General features: G+C 47.8%; 2 protein-coding genes and 1 long non-coding RNA gene across 4 annotated transcripts; 1 reads left to right on the plus strand and 2 right to left on the minus strand.

The window, feature by feature from the left end:
- Positions 1-6,733: 6,733 nt before the first annotated feature.
- On the minus strand, positions 6,734-10,468 carry LOC123162354 (uncharacterized). Its single transcript, XR_006481240.1, has 4 exons — positions 10,178-10,468; positions 9,935-10,077; positions 7,300-7,375; positions 6,734-7,220 (listed from the first exon to the last, which is right to left on the minus strand). It is a non-coding gene; the product is annotated as an uncharacterized lncRNA (long non-coding RNA).
- A 1,211-nt stretch (positions 10,469-11,679) lies between these two features.
- On the plus strand, positions 11,680-13,056 carry LOC123159060 (uncharacterized protein At3g17950). Its single transcript, XM_044576860.1, has 2 exons — positions 11,680-12,054; positions 12,150-13,056. The coding sequence occupies exons 1-2, from the start codon at positions 11,977-11,979 to the stop codon at positions 12,669-12,671; spliced, it is 600 nt and encodes a 199-aa protein (XP_044432795.1). The 5' UTR covers positions 11,680-11,976; the 3' UTR covers positions 12,672-13,056.
- Positions 13,057-13,936: 880 nt separating this feature from the next.
- Positions 13,937-18,113, minus strand: LOC123159534 (endoglucanase 17). 2 transcript variants are annotated; one of them, XM_044577368.1, is made up of 6 exons: positions 17,799-18,110; positions 17,304-17,711; positions 16,886-17,140; positions 14,929-15,043; positions 14,644-14,807; positions 13,937-14,536 (listed from the first exon to the last, which is right to left on the minus strand). In XM_044577368.1, the coding sequence occupies exons 1-6, from the start codon at positions 18,000-18,002 to the stop codon at positions 14,183-14,185; spliced, it is 1,500 nt and encodes a 499-aa protein (XP_044433303.1). In that variant the 5' UTR covers positions 18,003-18,110; the 3' UTR covers positions 13,937-14,182. The 2 variants fall into 2 exon arrangements, with proteins under 2 accessions (XP_044433303.1, XP_044433302.1); XM_044577367.1 differs by having other exon boundaries at positions 17,304-18,113.
- Between the last annotated feature and the right edge of the window lie 682 nt (positions 18,114-18,795).

Genomic DNA, 18,795 nt, shown 5'->3' on the forward strand with positions numbered 1-18,795 from the left:
CTTGGACATATTTTGTAATTGTGAGCACTCATTAAAATATGACATGCTAAAAATATGATGTTGGACAAGGAAGACAACTTAATGTGTTATATTTTCCTATATTCGAAACGTTATATTGTCTTGGATCATCCAACATGTTGAGCTTGCCTTTCCCTCTGATGCTAGCCAAATTCTTTGCACCAAGTAGAGATACTACTTGTGATTCCAAATATCCCTTTAAGCCAGTTTTGCGATGAGAGTCCACCATACCTAACTATGGATTGAGTAAGATCCTTCAAGTAAGTTGTCAATGTGCATGCAATAAAAATTTCTCCTTAAATATGTATGATCTATAAGTGCGAACAAAATAATCTTTATACGAACTTGTGATAGGGAAGAAATAAAAGCGACGGACTGCATAATAAAGGTCTTTATCACAAGCGGCAATATAAAGTGACGTTCTTTTGCATTAAGATTTTGTACATCCAACCATAAAAGCGCATGACAACCTCTGCTTCCCTCTGCGAAGGGCCTATCTTTTACTTTTATCTTCTACCCTTATACAAGAGTCATGGTGATCATCACCTTTCCTTTTTACACTTTTTCCTTTGGCAAGCACTTTGTGTTGGATGTAGGTTTTCATAAATTATTATTGTTGACATTACCCTTGAGGTAAAAGGTTGGGAGGCGAAACTATAAGCCCCTATCTTTCTCTGTGTCCGCTTAAAACTTTGAACCCATAAATATCACATGAGTGTTAGAAATTGTGAAAGATTAAATGATAGTTGAGTATGTGGAGCTTGCTGAACCAAAGCTCTTATATAGACCCTTCCCGAAAATAAGACGAATTGCAATTGTTTGATGACTAAGAGCATGGTTTGTTAGTTTTCAAGAAAGTTTATGATCTATACTTAAACATGTGAATAGCTTGTTACTTGATCATGAGAAGTTTTATGAGTTGAGCTACTGTTATGATATATAATGATGCTAGAAAAAGTGATTGGAACTATCATTGATCAAAATTAAGCACTTGCTAGCATTCACACTTCATAAATTATTTCTTTTATCATTTACCTACTCGAGCACGAGTAGGAATTAAGCTTGGGGATGCTGATACAACTCCAACGTATCTATAATTTATGAAGTATTCATGCCATGTTTATAATAGTTTTATATGATTTTGGTATGATTTGATTAGAACTAACCCGGACTGACGCTGTTTTCAGCAGAACTACCGTGGTGTTGTTTTTGTGCAGAAATAGAAGTTCTCGGAATGCGCTGAAATTCGACGGAGATTTTTTTGGGCAAATATAAAAAATACTCGAAAAAAAATCTACCGAAGGGGAGTCCCGTGGGCTCCACGAGGGTGGGGGCGCGCCCCTATGCCTCGTGGACTCCCTGTCGGGCCTCCTGACTTATCCTCGACGCCAACCTCTTCTATAAATACCCAAACCTCCAGAAAATAACCTAGATTGGGAGTTCCACCGCTGCAAGCCTCTGTAGCCACGATAAATCAATCTAGGCCCTCTCTGGCACCCTGCCGGAGGGGGCCATCATCATCAGAGGCCATGAGGAAGGATCTCGGAGGGACCATCATCGCCATGAAGGCCAAGGACCCATCCAGGGGGAGGCCATGGAGGAGGAAGCACAAGGGGGAGAACCTCTCCTCCTCTCCCTCGGTGGCGCCGGAGTGCCATCGGGAGGGGAATCATCATCGCGGTGATCGCCTTCATCAACATCACCATCCTCATCTCTTTTACGCGGTTCACTCTCCCGCACCCCACTGTAATCCCTACTTGAACATGGTGCTTTATGCCACATATTATGATCCAATGATGTGTTGCCATCCTATGATGTTTTGAGTAGATATCCTTTGTCTTTGGGTTGATTGATGATCTAGATTGGTATGAGTTGTATGTTTTATTTTAGTGTTGTCCTATTGTGCCCTCCGTGTCACGCAGGCGTGAGGGATTCCCGCTGTAGGGTGTTGCAATACGTTCATGATTTGCTTATAGTGGGTTGCTTGAGTGACAGAAGCATAAACTCGAGTAAGGGGGTTGTTGCGTATGGGATAAAGGGGACTTGATATGTTAATGCTATGGTTGGGTTTTACCTTAATGATCTTTAGTAGTTGCGGATGCTTGCTAGAGTTCCAATCATAAGTGCATATGATCCAAGAAGAGAAAGTATGTTAGCTTATGCCTCTCCCTCATATGAAATTGCAATGACGATTACCGGTCTTGTTAACAATTGCCTAGGATAATTTCGCACACCGACCCATCATTATTCCACACTTTATGATAATATCACCTACTTTTATATTTATCTCTCTGATATCATGAAAAGTTATCCTCTTCATACCCACAACGTAGTTTTATTTCTTGTTTCTAGTTGGAAGCAAACATTCGGTGTACGTAGAGTCGTATCAGTGGCAGATAGGACTTGAGAGAATATTGATCTTACCTTTAGCTCCTTGTGGGTTTGACACTCCATACTTATCACTTCCACCTTTGGGAATTGCTACGACGATTCCCTACACTTGGGGATTATCACTCTCTCTCGTCCCCATCACTCGTTCGTGCAGACGGTAGTGATTCCCTTTCTCTCTTGGATAATCTCTCAGGTGAGATTTGTCCCACGATGGTGAAAATCAAGCACACCGCTCACAAGGATGCCGGGGGTACCTCTGCCCGCGGTAATTTATGTCCTTTCGGTTTCAATTTGCATCATCTCCGTCTCCATTTGTGCCAAGGGCTCACTATGTTTTGTCCATGTTCCTCTCCTCTTGGTTTCAGCCTCTCGTTGTGGTGGTTCTGATGACTCTCGGGAGGAGTTGCGTCCACGCAAGCGTGCTGGAAAACATGATGTGTTCGCGGAGTCCTCCTCTTTCGAGGGCTCTGACTATGAAGAAGAGATGGAGGAGGAGGAGCATGGTGTGCAAGTGACGTTTCGTCCAGCCCACACGGTTTTCGCAGGGCCACTCACATGCCTGCTCCTCCTCTCGATCAACCGCATGCCGATGGTCGTCACATACCCCTTGAGCCTCCTCAACTTCATGGGCGTATCCTCAAGGATTTCACCAAAGTGCCCAAGCCTGCATATCTTAAGTTCCAACACGATGTTGATCAATTCGAGGTGGTTCAAGACTCTCCGGATCAACGGTTTAGCACGAATGTTCAGGCTGATATTTACACCTCTGTTGTCCTCCCAAAGGGTCTCTCTCTACAACACTTCAATGATTTAGCTCATATTCGGAAACATCCCATGAAGTATCCGGGTGCCATTGAGCCCATTGAGCCATCCGGTCTTGCTGCTCCGTTTGCATTTCAGCATGATTTTAATCAGGCTACTATCCATCAGTTTTATGCCACCTGCTTCTTTGCTCCTAACAAGACCGCCACCTGGATGACCTCTGACACCGAGCTCACTGCCACTTATGCTCAATTTGTCGCTGCTCTTGGGTTTCTGGACACTGGATTCAAGATCCATAAAGATGACCCAAATCGCAAACCGAAAGCGGTTGAGGCTTGTGGCTATCTTCTAAAGGAGCTTGATGAACTTACTGAGGAGGAAAAGATGAAGGATCTGAATCAAGTTTCTATTTGGAGATCTCCTTACTACATCATCTATCAATGTATCGTTCGTACCATCTATCCTAAGATGGGTGACAAGGGATCTTGCAACAGTTATTGCATTGATCTCATGTCTTGTCTCCATGAGTCTCCCAAAGGCAAGATCAATGTTCCTCATTTCCTATGGCATGAAATCCGCCTTGCTAGCTTTCAGTATAAGCGTGCCTTTCCTCATGCTCCATTCATTTAGGCTCTTATTGAGAGTGTGGCTCCATTCTCCCCTGTACGCACCCATGTGCATGAGATGTGGATTATTCCTCCTCACATGGCCAACAATTTTGCTCCAAAAGGTTCCTCCAAGTCTGCCCCTGCTCGTAGGTCTGCCGCTAGGTATCACCCTATTATTGCCAGCTCAGGGTCCTTTGGGCGTTTTGCTCGTTTTATCGGCAAGGCTCACTCTGCCATGATGAAGGCGTTCTCCTTCAACTGCACACACAACCATGATGTTGTCACTCGCTTGATCACTTCCAAGAATGCCTTGAAGTCTCGTCTCCGTGACTCTGGGTCTACTGATGTGAGTGACGATGAGCGCCTTCCGGCGGCTCCTCCTTCTGACTTTGGTTTTCCTTCGGGGCCTGAGTGGGCTGATTTCCTTGACGATGCTCGTAGTAGTGGAGCTCCTAATGGTGATGATGATGATGATAACCTGTGTCTGTGGGTTCTCTCTGTCCCTTTTTGGGTAGTTGTTGCCAAGGGGGAGAACTAGTACTAGCTATCTATGTTGATCTTATGTTGAACCATTATACCTTGAGTGGGTGTATGACTTTATATCTATGTCTTATGATGTGATGTTGAACATGTTGAACCACTATGTCCTATGAATGATGAGATATTATGGTATTATGGTGTTGTGCTTATATGATGATGGTTTTAATTGAGTTTTTGTGATATTTTGCTCATATATTCTAGATGGTTGTCTCTGTGAGGGGGAGCTCTCCATATAATGTTTGCAATAATTATGTTTGAGAGGGGGACCTCTTAAATAAATGTGTCTTAAAGCATAGAGCAACCTTATTTCTTTTGTGCTATGTGTATATTGTCATCAACTACCAAAAAAGGGAGATTGAAAGTGCAATCATGCCCTTAATATTATTTTGATGTTGATGACAATATACTCATAGGGGACTAACAAAGTTTGTCAAGTATATCTCAGGTTTTAATCCCCTCAGAATCAATTGTGTGTGTGGATTATGATTTCGGAAATATTTAACTTCATCAAGAACGAAGAAACAAGACTATATTTATGTTTATTCTTGAGTATAGGGATCCCGCACTATTAAGAGGGGAACATGGGGTCTTGTGAGAGTCTTGCTCAATATCTACTTCAAACTCATTATTTGATCTTCATCTCTGTCGGACGGCCGGTACTCACCAGACGGCCGGCAACCTTCCGTCAGAGCCAAAACATCGGGCGTCCGGTATTCACTGGACGTCCGGCAATCTTCCATCAGAACCAAAACATCAGACGTCCGGTATTCACCGGACGACTGACAATCTTTCATCAGAACCAAAACATCAGATGTCTGGAACCCTTCGGTCATCCGATACATTCTATACAGTGGCAAAACATCAGTCGTCCGATATTTTTCAGTCGTCCGAAACCTTCTCCACCGAGCCTAAACATCGGATGTCCGGGATCCTCCGGTAGCAGCTATACCGTGCCAAAACATCGGGCGTCCGGTCCCTGTCAGACGTCCGGTGTCTACCGAGCCTTCGGTCGTCCGTTGTGCATCGGGCGTCCGACACTACAATGCTGTTTTGGGCTCCAACGGTCACTTATTGAGGCATACTATAAATATCTCTCTCCTATCCCGTGAGAGGGTGGACCATTCACTTCAAACATCCTCAAGAACACATTTCACTCTCTCTCTCTCTCTCACTCACTCACTCACTCACTCACTCTCCAACACCAAATCTTAGATCCCTAAGGGATTTGAGACCATATGAGAGAAGTTGTCCACCCAAGTGATAGATCCACTCTTTCCCCCTCTTTGCGCCAAAGGAATTCATGATTTGAGCAAGTCTTGAGCTTTTTCCCATTGTTCTTGTTACTCTTGGAGGTTGGAGACTCCTAGGTGGTAGGAGTCATTTGGAGAGGAATCGTTCATTGTGATTACCCCCGGAAAGTTTGTGAGGGTCTGGAGATCACTCCAAGGTCTACCACTAGCGGTTGAGAAACGCCTTCATGGTGTTGTCTCAAAGGGAGAATAGGGTGAGCCTTCATGCCGTTGGTGTGCCTTCATGGTAACATCCACCTCTCTAACGCTGACGTAGCTTCCCTCCAAGGAAGTGAACATCGGCATACATCCTCGTCTCTTGAAGTTGCGGTTATCCCTAACCCTAACTCCGTACTTATGGTTACTTGTCTCTTAGGCCTTACCTATATCATATTGTGTTTGCTTACTCACATACTTGTGTTACTTGTTTACCTTGCTTAACTCTTCGCATCATCCTTGCAATTGTTAGGCTCACTTTCATATTTCGGTTTATTGCCTAAAATTGCTAAGTAATAATTAAAATTTGTAATTGTACCTATTCACCACCCCCCTCCCCCTCTAGGTCCATCTCGATCCTTTCAGTTGCACAACAAGATGTCTGGCTTAATGACTTGATGGTGTGTTACATTGAGCGAGGGGTCTTTAAAAGTCTTGATCTTGGTAAAACTAATGAATGTTTTCAGAAGGAGGGTATGGCACTATCATTGCCTAGGTCTTCTAGACGCCATTGAAAGCTTCATTATCGGTATGTTTTAGGTTATTTTTCTATTGAAATATGTCAACATTTTCATTGTATTTGGTTATTCATTTAAGAATCACATGAAAAATGGAAGTGCGCATTATTACTTATATTGACTCTTTTGGTTTCACATAAAAAGAAATCGTTGCTTAAGACTTCTCCGCACCTTATACAAACTAGTAAATGTGCACGTGCAATGCACGTGTTGAGTGTGATGATTCGATCCATGTAATGAGACTTAACCTACGTAGCTACTTACAGATAAGAGAACACATAGTTCGTTTCCATCTCATCATGTGCATCTTCTCTTTTCACCATGTCGTGCCATGCAACTCTATTTCTTCAAAACCCATAGAAAGACGTGTAGAACGAACGTCTTCAACACATAGAGCAAACAAAGGACTTCAATTTGCAAGAAAAAACTCAGTCATACAACACACAAGCAACTCTGATCCTTCAAAACCGTGCCAAGCTGCTATGGTTACAATTGAGAGCGACTATTTCAGGCTCAAAAAGGTTTCTCTTCAGTCGGGTCGGTTTTCCCTCCACCGTCACATATATGCATCCAACGGACCTGTAACCTTCTTCCTCCAGGCATACGCCAAAACACACGACCATCCACGTTGCAGCCTTGCTGCCCTGGTCTGCCCGAGGTACCGCTGCTGCCGCCGTCATCCCTCTAACCCACCTCTACCCAAACCCCATAACCCGCTACATGTCCTCCGCCGCCGACACCACGACAAGTTGCGCCGTCCCTGCCTACGTCCAGGTCCTAGCTCCATCTCCATCTTGGAGATGCCGCGACAGGCAGTGTCACCTCCATCTGAGCCTTACTGCCGTCTCACCTACTTCTCAGGCAAAAATTCCAGTCACCTGATAAATAGCAAGCACAATTATAATAACATGAAATAACTTCACTTCTATAGGGGGCTCAAAAGAATTTAATGACAACCTTGCTGTAAAATTTGTCGATCTAGATGTTGACTCTTCCAAGGGTTGATTGTGAACCAACAGTTTCTCATTAGATCCTTCGGCTCGGGCAAAAAAGGATTAAATCAAATAATGCAGCCCTAGGAAAAAAGGCCATAGAAAGATTCCAGGTCCACTAAGAGAAGACAAATGAATTAAAACAATTTTTTAAAGGTTCACATTGCTATCAATAAGACCAAATCATGTTTTGAGTCTCATGTATTCGGCACTTAGGAGCTATACATTCCAAAATTACGTTGTTGTAGCATAAATCAATGTATTAACATATATGGTTTAGTCTGAGAAATAAGTTGTCTTGTCAAGCATAACTTCTGAATGTATAAAACAATAAGGAGGAAATAAATGTGATCATGAAAGCCATCTTCCTCAAACTTTATTGTGTAACTGTATTTAGTTTTTTGACCTGCTGTAACTGCATTTAGCGGAAGCATAATTTTCTCCATAACCAAGAAAAAAAATAATGAAATGACCACAAATTTAACATGGATAGAAATGTGGCAAATAAAAAATGGAGTGTCTTATGACCTGTAACATATATGAAAACAAGACCAGGTGCAGGTGCATGTGGCTGGTGCATCAGGATATGTAAGAAGTCAGCAAGAATTGTGTGTTGATCAAGCAGGGCCAATGCCATGTGAATAGACCAAATATCATACTCCAAACCTCCCATTTGACTGTAAAAAGACCTTACTTTCATTGGCATGTCCGTTATTATTGATCAAGAAAGTATAAATCATATGTACATTGAAAATGTTCACGTGCTCACGCCCTCAAATGGCAGACCAACAACTAAGATAAACCATACCCATAGGTTAATTTTTAAAGCAATGCTTTCTTTTCTCATATACAAATAGTTTCGTATACTAACAGTCTAACTCAGCAATCGTGCACATGCAACTTCGGAAGTAATATAAATATAGATCATTGCATGTTAATTGCTATATCAACACCTTTTCTAAAAAAAATTGCTATATCAACAAAACTCAACAGAAAAGAAGGAATGTTGAGCTGTAAACAAATATATTGCATGTTAGTTGTAGTCGCAGCAAATCGTTCCCTGACGCCTAGAAGACATGTCATTACAAAACATAGCACCTCACACATGTAGCAAAAATCTAACATGTCGTTACAGAATTAGCAGAGCATAAAGTCAGTCATAAATGTGGACTAAATTCTAAGGAAACATAAAAGTATCTATGTAAATAAGCTTTCAGTGGCCTAGTTTGAGATTAAGCACCACTATCCATTGTTCCATCATTCAGCTAAAAATCAAAATATTTGATTGATATTGAGACCCTCGAGAAAAAACATAAAATCAGGCTTGTCAATAGCTAGCTATTGTATATGTATCTCCAAATTTCTTGTACAATCATTGTGTGATTGTTCAAACAGATAGCTTGAACTTTGGATTCTACAATTGCTTGATTGGAAAATACTAATTTTATAATATTATCAACTGTCATTGATTCGAGAGTGAGTGAATATGAAAACAAATCAGACATAAAATGAAAACCTGCAAAAGATTGTAGGTGCTAATCAGTATACTTTACTAACACTTTGGTTGCAGAATAAAAAGAGATTCTAAATCCAAATCTAAGACTATATGAACAACAGGGGAGGGGTTGACATAGCCAACAACTTCTGACTTTGAGTCGAAGCTTGGATTGTACGTAAGACAAGTATTGCAGAATAAACAACATTCAGGTAACAAGAAGGCTTGCATAAACCCACAAAAATATAAAATTTAATACATGGAAGCGTACGAATACAATGTTCAGTGAACACGGGTCTTCGATGGAATTGCTCAACAAGCAGCATTAAAAAATAATATCACTGCTCAACAAATGGGATAAACAGAGATAAAGATATCACGTGTAGACTCAGATTTAATTCAACGAATATTCCCCATGTCATGGATACAATCTTGATAACTCGAAAAATATTACAGATAGATCAGAGTTGCAAAATTGAGGTGATCCAAAAAAATGGACATTTCACTGGCTGATGGCAATCTCTATTAGTACAGAATCTATATGAAAATACTCAACTGTTATGAAAGAACTATAAGAATTGTTGTATGGGTACAATCAGGAGTGCTCAGAATTGCAATTAGGACCTTCCAGTAGCTGAGGGGAATCTATAGTTAATACAAAATCACTATGCAAATATTCAACTTGTAAGAAAGAACTACAAATACTTGTTGTATGGGTTCAATTATGAGTGCTCAACGGGTGAAATAATATACTTGTTGTATATGTGTCCGTCCTTTGCGACGGTTATCAAAAAATGGGAAAATAAATATATCTCTAGTACTGTAGCACACCTTTGATGTATAATTCCGTATGAAGACATTTATTTACTACCCCTATATGCAAAAAATGGCGATGAACAAATAATACTACCGGCTGCTCATATCTGTTCAAGGAGACGACATATCCATTACAAATAGTGAATTTTAGTATTTCAATCTATTCATGTTGCCCTTATGTATCATGTATTATACTATGTGCGTAGAAAATACACCCAAAAGGAAGCTGCAGAGAAAGGACCAGTGGAGCACTGATGAATCTAGCATGCATTTGTCAGTAAGGACTCACATTAAAATCTGACGAAATGACTAATCGAGTACATCCCTTTTGTGCACCATTAGAGTACAGCCTGTTGACTTGTATGAGTGCCACAAGTGCATGTTCTTGTCATCAGAGAGTCAGGGAGCCACGGGCAGCGGAGGTTATTTCATCTACAACAGAGTGGCGACGAACAATCAAAATCAAATAAATGGAATCGACAAGATTGCTTGCAGTCAATGGGAATGAAGGACGATGGAGAAGATAACACACCAGTGAGTGAAGTTGATGCCGCCCCTCGTGCGTGCTTATGGTCTGCCATGGGGGGAGCGGGGAGGGAGGCCAGGAGCGTGCCGGCGAGGGCTTCGTGGGGATAGCGAGACGCGCACAGGAGAGGGCGTCGTGGGAGGCGGCAAGGGTGACGGGGAGGGCCGCCGGCGCGACGAGAGCGTGGCCGCGGGGGCGGGGGGGGGGGGGGGGACTCACGGAGCGTGCCGGCGAGGGCTTCGTGGGGGCGGCGAGGAGCGCGCAGGCAGGGCGTCTAGGGGCGGCGACGGCGAGCGGGGTGGCGCCGGTGTCCGGGCGCGAGGCGGCGTCGCGGGGAATCGGCGGCGCGGTCTGCAGGAGGAGGAGTCGTGCGGGGGGCGGGGTTTTTTTTTTTTACTGCGGGGCGATTTTTAGTGCGGGGCGATTAGCGATCGATTTGGCTTGTTGCGTGGTTGGTAGCGTTAAACACAGAATGATTAAAGGCTATTAGATCTTGATGATCGATGGGTGATATTGTTTGGATCTGCCCTCTTTTTCTTTTATAGTGGTAGTAAATAAATGATGTCCTCCTCCACTCCTTCTCTGCTAGCTAGTTCACACTTCATCTCTTCCTCCAACTTCGGACCATGTAGAAAAACCGTTTGAAAATGTTGTTCATTTTTTTATGCGAAAAAAAGATTACATGGTACTACTAGCTAGCAAAAAGAAAAGATTACATTGACTCAAATCCTGTTCATCTTTTTTTCCCATAACATTGGAAAAAATCAAGTCATTTAAGTTTGAAAGTACTTAGAAAAAAGATACTCTTGCATCTATAAAATCAAGACAGTACGTAGTGGGTGGGGTGGGGAGTAGGAGTAAAATATGTAGTTCATGAGGAAACAAAGCTAGATTCGCCACGCAGCCGATGAACAATAGGATAGGGACAGGGATATGGGCAGAACGGCGCATTTTTGTGGGGCATGGGGACAATCCGATTGGAGCTGAAAAATCCAACCCCGGAATTCATTCCAAGTCAATCAATCGGCTGATTGGATCTAAAAGCCTCGACATTGCTAATCTTCACCAAAGAAGAGACAACTAGACAATGACTGATCACAAAAAGCAGGACTAAACTCAAATCATCAGGGCTATCTTCTACTTTTTCAGCCTACGGCAAAGTTGGAAATGGAGCATCTCACAGTGAGCAAACAGTGCATTCAGTTCAATCCATTGTTCACCTATTGAAAACCTAGTTGTTGTCCCAATAGTGGCGTAATTGTACTGCTAGGGCGACTAGTCAAACGGAACATTCTGATGTCACTTATCAGTCAACCACAGGCTTATTCAGATCAAGTTGTAGACCCATCACCCGTTTAAAATGCTGGAAGCTCTGTGCAAATTTTACACGAACTTCATGCAAAATTTACACTTTATAGTAGCTGGTGGTTTCGTGATACAAGACCCTTCCTAGAAGAAGAGATCCAAATGTTCCAAGGGAGCATCGATCGATGATCGATCACGGGCTGCATAATGTACATGCTCCTAGGCTTGATGGAGCATATGCGCGCACAGTCGAGTCGTGCACTTGCGCTGTGGAGTCATAGAAGTTACCAAACGCCGACAAGTGCAGGGAGCCACCACCGCACCGGCACTGGGTCCTTACTCCGTAACCACGTCGCCGTCACGGCACGCCCACACACCCCCAACCCCGATCAACTGCCCCCGGCCAAGCCACAACTGCTTATAAACCCTTCGTCTTCCTCCTCCAACCCTCACCATTCACCACCACCCCTCGCCTCGTCCCCTTTCCGCCGGAGCGAGCAATGGACCTCGACGACGACACGATACCGTACTCCCCCTCCGGCGACTCCTCGCCGTCCTCCTCCGATCTGGACACCGAGGTAGTTATCCAATTTCTTGGCTGGGTGCGGTTCGTTGCATTTGCGTCGTTTTCTTGCGTGCGCTGACGGAGTTGTCGGCTTTGATCTGTTGGCAGTCGACGGGCTCTTTCTTCCCTGACCGGAGCACGACGCTGGGGACGCTGATGGGCGTGTCTTCGTTCGGCGGCGCCGGTGTCCAGCGGCGGCTGACTCGGGCGGCACCAGGGCAGGAGAGCGAGAGGCCGACGCTTGCGGCAACGGAGGGGCAGGAGGGGCGGCGCGCGGGCGGGTGGCGACGGAGGAGACGGCGGCGGGGCGGGAGCTGGTGGCGGCTGTGCCGCGACGACGCCAGCGGGCCGCCGACGAGGCTGGGCGAGTTCCTGGACATGGAGCGGCAGCACGCCGGCGCCGACTTCCTGTGCGGCGGCGGCGGCCCGCAGGAGCCGGAGGCGCCTTCGGTGGCGGCGACGCCGCTGTTCGAGGACGGGAGGGTGCGCCCGCCACAGCAGCGCGCCGCCCCGCCGGAGGAGCGCGGGAGGTGGCGGCTGCAGCGGGCGGCGGAAGGCTCGTCCACGTCCTCGTCGCTGGCCAGGCTCCCGGTGCTGCTCACCGGCATCTGCAGCGGCGGCGCAGGGTAGTGGCAGCACCCCGCAATTAACTCATTCCCGAGGGGCGCTTACGTGGTGTGCGTGAAAGCGGACTGAATGCGGCATGATTCTTTTCTTCATCCCACGGAACGGATTCTCTCTGCCGCTTCATTTCTCCTTTCCTCGTTATAAATAATCATTGTTGTTGTTCGGTCCCTCTGGCCCAGTACAAAATTCTTCGTCCGATGCTTCGCCTCTTCTCTTTTCTTTCTCCTTTTGCTCTACTTTACTATCGAAAAGAATCGGAGGCAGTGCAACAAAAGTGACAAAACTATGTTCTCTTCTCCTCTTGTTGACTTGTTGTTACACCCGTCAGTTTTTATCTCATGTACTCCTGTAAATATCAAAAGCAATAAGAGAATTTTACGCAAAGCTACAGTAGAGAAAGTAAAGTCTCTTGTACTAGTATTTATCTGTACTATTTCGTGCTGCCGTGCATGCATGCACCGCGGATTCGCAGCAGTAAGTGTATCACCAGTACAGGCGCGGCGCCGTGGCATTTTCTTCCCTGTTCGTGCACTGCACGCGGCCAGATCCCATCGCACGGACGGAAGATACGCCACGTCGCCCGGCGATTCGAGTGCCAGCTGACCTGCCGAGAGCAGACACGAAACCCCGACGCCACCGAACGAACCTTTGCACGGCGGTCGACGCGATCCGCCGCATGGGTTCGTCCTCATCGCTCGCTCTCGGAGTCAAGTTTGCGGCGATCTGTGCCGCATCGGGCATGCGCGCGCCATGCCTGCTCTGCTGCCCCCACGCAGCAGCAGAATGATGAGGAGGAGATGTACACCGAGTTGCTTCCGGTTTGAAGCAAAGCTTCAGATTCCAGCAAGGGCCCAGAGGCCAGAAAAAGACGCGGCACTTGCACTGCTGCACATGACATGTCTACCAACGGACGAGGTAACACATGTTTAACCTGAAGCTTAAATTGGATGGCCGCTCTGGCAGTTCAAAGCTTGGAATGTTCAAGTAGAGTTGCCGCCGATTCTTCTTTGGCTTCATCATACTACCTAAAAAGGAGTTGTGTTCTCTAAGCAATGTTGCATCTAATGTTTCATTAAGGGGGTTGACCTTGGAGTTTCCACCGTTGTGTGCGGTGTCCACAACTTTCTTGTGATTGGTTGTTTTACTGTGAAGCGATGACATTGACTTCTCAACAAGAAGAAGGCGGCCATTAGCAAAGGCTGAAAGTAGTTAATGCGATGCTAAACCTAGGATGATGATGATATAGTAGTATTTTTTGTGTGACAGTAGAACCATGATCATATAGTAGTAGATAGATATAGATTACTTGTCTTGGCACGACCGATCCTTTTCCTGCCATTTTTTACAGGAAAGGAGCGGCATCCGTTACACGTAGAAATATAGAGATAACAATACAGGGGCAGCAAAGCAACAGGACGAATCAGCCCACTGCAGCCCATACAAAACAAGGACCACCAACCAGGCTTCCTTCTTCGGCCCACCACAGCTAAAGAGGCCACTTCAACCACATTTCTTCAGTCGGTGCCATCGGACTGGGGCAGGTTTGGGTGGGCGGAGAAGTAGGCGAGGAGGCCCAGCAGCGGGGCGTTGATGTAGGTGGTGGGCTCGGACTGCTGGAAGACGGCCCGCGCGTCGGGGAAGTTGTCGCTGGTGTTGCTGGGCCCGCCCACCACGGCGCCCACGAGCAGGTTCGGGTTGGGCGCGCTGCTGCCGTAGTAGGCCGTCCCGGCCTTGCAGCCGATCCGGGCTGGGTGCGCCGACACCGACGGCAGCGAGCTCCCGCGGTGGTGGATGCGCCGCGGGAACCGCTCCCCGTACCCCACCATGTACGACATGCGCAGCGGGTTGTCGCCCAGGATGTAGTCCACCTGGCAGAGGAAACAAACCGGGAGGGCGCGTCAGTCAGTTTGCTTTCGCGGTGGAGGCGGCGCGTTTCGGGCAGGGAAACACGGCGGCGGGTTCCGCGGCGACGAACCTGGCGCTTGGCGACGCGGCGGAGCACGACCGGCGAGGCGGAGGAGCCGCCGCACGGCACCCGCACGTTGGCGTGGCTGGCGTAGTTGGCGTAGGCGAGCAGGAGGAACGACAGCGACGTCACGTGCTGCATGTTGCTGTTGCCCACCTTGAACAGCAGGCCACCTGCGTTGGTATTCAGAAAAGATCGAGTTCAGAAATGTTTATCGACACGCTGGACTGCATGATACATCGAGCTAAATTTTGTGGAAATTGATAGGCTACAGATTAGCAATGGCTGGTTCACCTGGTGAGTACTCGATCTGGGGATGGTTGGAGATGCCCGGGAGGAGGGTGCAGATGAAGTTGTCGGCGTTCACCTGGAACGACTTGAAGAACGAGTCCTTGCCCATCAGCACCTCCTGCAGCACAGCAGATCCCACTATCAGTGACCACACTAATTAACCGAACACTTCATCAGTAGTACTCCCTCCGTCTAGGTGAGTAAGTCATTTTAGGTTGTGCACCGTGACCAAGGAGGAGGGGAAAACGAGAGAACTTAATATTCATTTGCTAATTAATAGCATTGCATGCAATGCACTAGCCACTGCATGTCGTGTTTGGTAGTCTCAAGTCATTGAAAACATGCACACCCCACATCTCTTATTGGTTGATATGTCAAGAAGCAAGAAACGAGGTAGAATTTAATGCACCGTGCCTAAATGTTTTGGGATTATTTGGTTTTCGTAAGATGACTTACACACCTAGACGGAGGGAGTATTATAAGTGAAAAAATGACAGTGGTTTTGGCACCCCGCGACGATCGAGACCCGTGAGCACACCACTGAAAAGTCGCCCACAGCGCACTGCCCGATCCCCCCTGTTCGCCAGTTTTACAGCAGGGCACATGACCCCATGGGTAGACCAGACCGGGCCGGGCCAGTGTTACTGACGGCTGAGACAAACATGCTTGCCTGCCTGCCTGCCTGCTTTGATCCACTAACCAGCCTATCAATTACTCAAAAAAAAAACTAACCAGCCTATCATCACTGGCAGCGCTGATAAAATATAGGGTAGTATTACGTTTGATTAACCTATCCAGATAGAATCTGGCCCCAACCAAGGTCCGGCAACGTGCGGTGCGAATCTAGGATACGTTCCAATGAGGCGCGGGCCCAATAATGCACACATGCTGCGCCAAACTGTACAGCCAGGCATGTGAATATGTGATGAGCACACTCTGCCACGGTGTGAGTAGCCATCACCTATCACACGGCCATGTGGAGTGCCACATGACACCCAAGGCAGCCAGAAAGTGCAGAATGCCCGATTAGTCGGCCCAGAATCGTGTCAGCTCACATGCTGATCCGCCAAACAGGCATTGATGCACCATAAGCTACAATGGAGAGAACAAAGGCATATGCTCAATCCGAACATATGTCCGATCTCATTGCCTAATCACCAAGGGTAATGCACATCACATGATCTGCTGGGTTTTGTTATGCTGTTCTTGGAACAATTGTTCCTCTGACAGTTAATCCAGACCAAGAGAATGCACCCAACACGGCGTGCACGTTCAAAGGAATATCTGGTGAGGATGATGGAGACGTGAGACGCGACGCTTGCTGGCATAGCCTCTAACGCACTAGTGGCATGATATCGAGCCGGCCTTTTCCTTATCCTTTAAATTTTGCTTTTGGGCCCGGCCTAGCGAACCCAGCCCCACATGTCTGTCTGACCGAGCAAAAGTGCAGAGCCCGCGTGCAAAGTTCCCCCCATGGCCGGCCTTCCAGCCCATGCATGACCTTTGCTTTGCTACGCGAGCAGAGTGCCCTGCTCTCCTAGCACAGAGAACTCCTCTGGTTTAAAGTACGTACTCACTAAAAAAAACTAAAAAGGGCGGGAAGCCGGGCGCATGTGCGCGCCGCAGGGCAACTAGAGACTAGCGTCGTCGTTGCTCTTGTGTGTAGGCAAACCGAGCAGAACACGAGCAGGGAGAATCCCGCAATGACACACGAGAAGCAGCCAAAACAGGGTCAGGCATCCTTGCGTCGACGCACTGCCCTAGAGTACATGTCTACTTCACACTCTATACCATAGGCCAGTATAGCAATGCAGTCAAGTACGCCTACTGTGTAGTCTGTGTTAGACGAAGTACGTACAGTGGTGGTAGTGGAGCGCTACCCTACTCTAGTCAACAGGAACATGCATGTAATCTCCAAGTACAGTGGTAGTAGTAGAGTAGTAGCAGAAATGAGGATTACCTTGGAGATGAGGATGTTGATGCCGGCGTGCTTGTTGTCCCAGCCGAACTCGTTGATGGAGTCGCTGGCGCCGAGCGCCACCTCGTTCTTCTTGATGTAGTCGCGGTACACCCGCTGGCGGGAGGCCTTGTGCAGCCACGCCGCCCCCCACAGCAGCTCGTCCTGGTACCCGTCGTAGTCGCAGTAGCAGGGGCACACCGCCGAGTACAGGCTGCTGCTGTACGCCCCACGGTACTTGTCCGCGAACTCAAACACCTTCCAACACCACCCAAAAATAACACAAACACACGAGCCAAGCTCAGTCCATCTGCTCGGGCTGCTGCCACTTTTAAATAACACAAAAATAACACAAACACCGGCTTTAATGCACTTTTATTTACGAGCGAACGGAAAATGGGGGCGTGAGTGGATATCTTACGGAGATGGCGCGGTCGAGGAGGCGCTTGGAGTAGGCGGGGTCGGCCTCGCGGAAGACGATGGAGCCGGCGGCGAGGGCGGCGGCGGTCTCAGCGGCGACGTCGGACCCCGGGTGCTGGGGGTCCACCTTGTAGACGGTGCGCGGGGTGTCCATGTCCTCGGGCCGCTCCCAGCACGAGTGGTCGCGGAAGGCGTCCCCCACCTGCACGTACACCGTGTTGGGCGTCGCCGTCGCCTTCATCAGGTAGTCCGTCGCCCACCGCACCGCCGCCCGGGCCTCCCCGCCGTGCGACCCGAAGTTCTTGCCGAAGTCGATGAGCCCCCACGACATGAGCGTCGTCGTGAACGCCATCGGGAACCCGAACTTGACGTTGTCGCCCGCGTCGTAGTACCCGCCCGTCAGGTCCACCTGCGCACAACACCACGTCTTACTCAAACCAACGACCAATGCATAGCAGGGCAGAGGAAGAGGAGATGGTGAGGTCATTGGTCTCACCCCGGCGGTCGCGCCGTCGTTGAGCGCCGAGTCGCGGCGCCAGCGGACGCGCTGGTCGGGCGGGAGGCGGCCGGACCGCTGGCCCTCGAAGAAGAGGATGCTCTTGTGGAGCGCGTCGCCGTAGTTGTGCTGGGCCACGGTCGCCGTCGACAGGAGCAGCAGCATTGCCGCGGCTGCCACCATTGCCTTCGCCGGCGACGCCATTGCTTCCCCGGTGTTGATGGGTGGCGGTTTAGTTGGTTGGCGCTGTGTGTGTGCGGCGGTTCGGGCGCTGGACTGCTGCTGCAGTGGAGTGGCGAGGCCGCGGATTTAATAGGGGAGGGCACCGGCCGGGGTGGCCAAGTTTAATGGCATGTGAGGCGAGACTCCATGTGAGGCTGAGCCAGAGAGGGAATGGGATGCTGGGGAGGGAGCCAGTCGCCGCGCGACACGTGCGCGTGGCAGCGTTGCGGCGCCCGGGGGCGAGGACGAGGGACGCTTGCGTGGAACTGGTCCAGTGGTCCTCGTGAAGGTTGCTGTAGCTGCTTCCGGTGCCAACGAAGGGCTATTGCAATTTGGGAGCACAAAAGTGGTGTACCAAACCCTCGAAAATGCCTGTCGAGGGACCGACGGATATAAGACCAACTCCATCGCGTGACCTCAAACGGATGTCCGTTTTGTCCGGTTTTTGTCCGTTTGAGTATGGATTTGGGGGCGTGTCCGGGCCTGTCCTGGGATGCGGTGGCCGTACGTACAGCGCGCGGCCGCATCCATTTGCCCCATCCTGTCCGTCAGGGCCAAAAATGCCCTAATTTGCATCAAAACTAGTTTCCAACCCAAATATTTGTCTGAAAATTAAAATAGTTTTACAACCCAATTGAAATTGTCTTTAATAAAATAGTTTTCCAACCAAATCGAAATTGTCTTGATTGAACATAAAATAGTTTTACACCTATTGGTTGCCAATGTGATCCCAGACGTGCTTAACCAAGTCATTTTGAAGATTCAAATGAGTGTG

This window comes from Triticum aestivum, chromosome 7B, assembly GCF_018294505.1.
Source record: "Triticum aestivum cultivar Chinese Spring chromosome 7B, IWGSC CS RefSeq v2.1, whole genome shotgun sequence".
NCBI lineage: Eukaryota > Viridiplantae > Streptophyta > Magnoliopsida > Poales > Poaceae > Triticum > Triticum aestivum.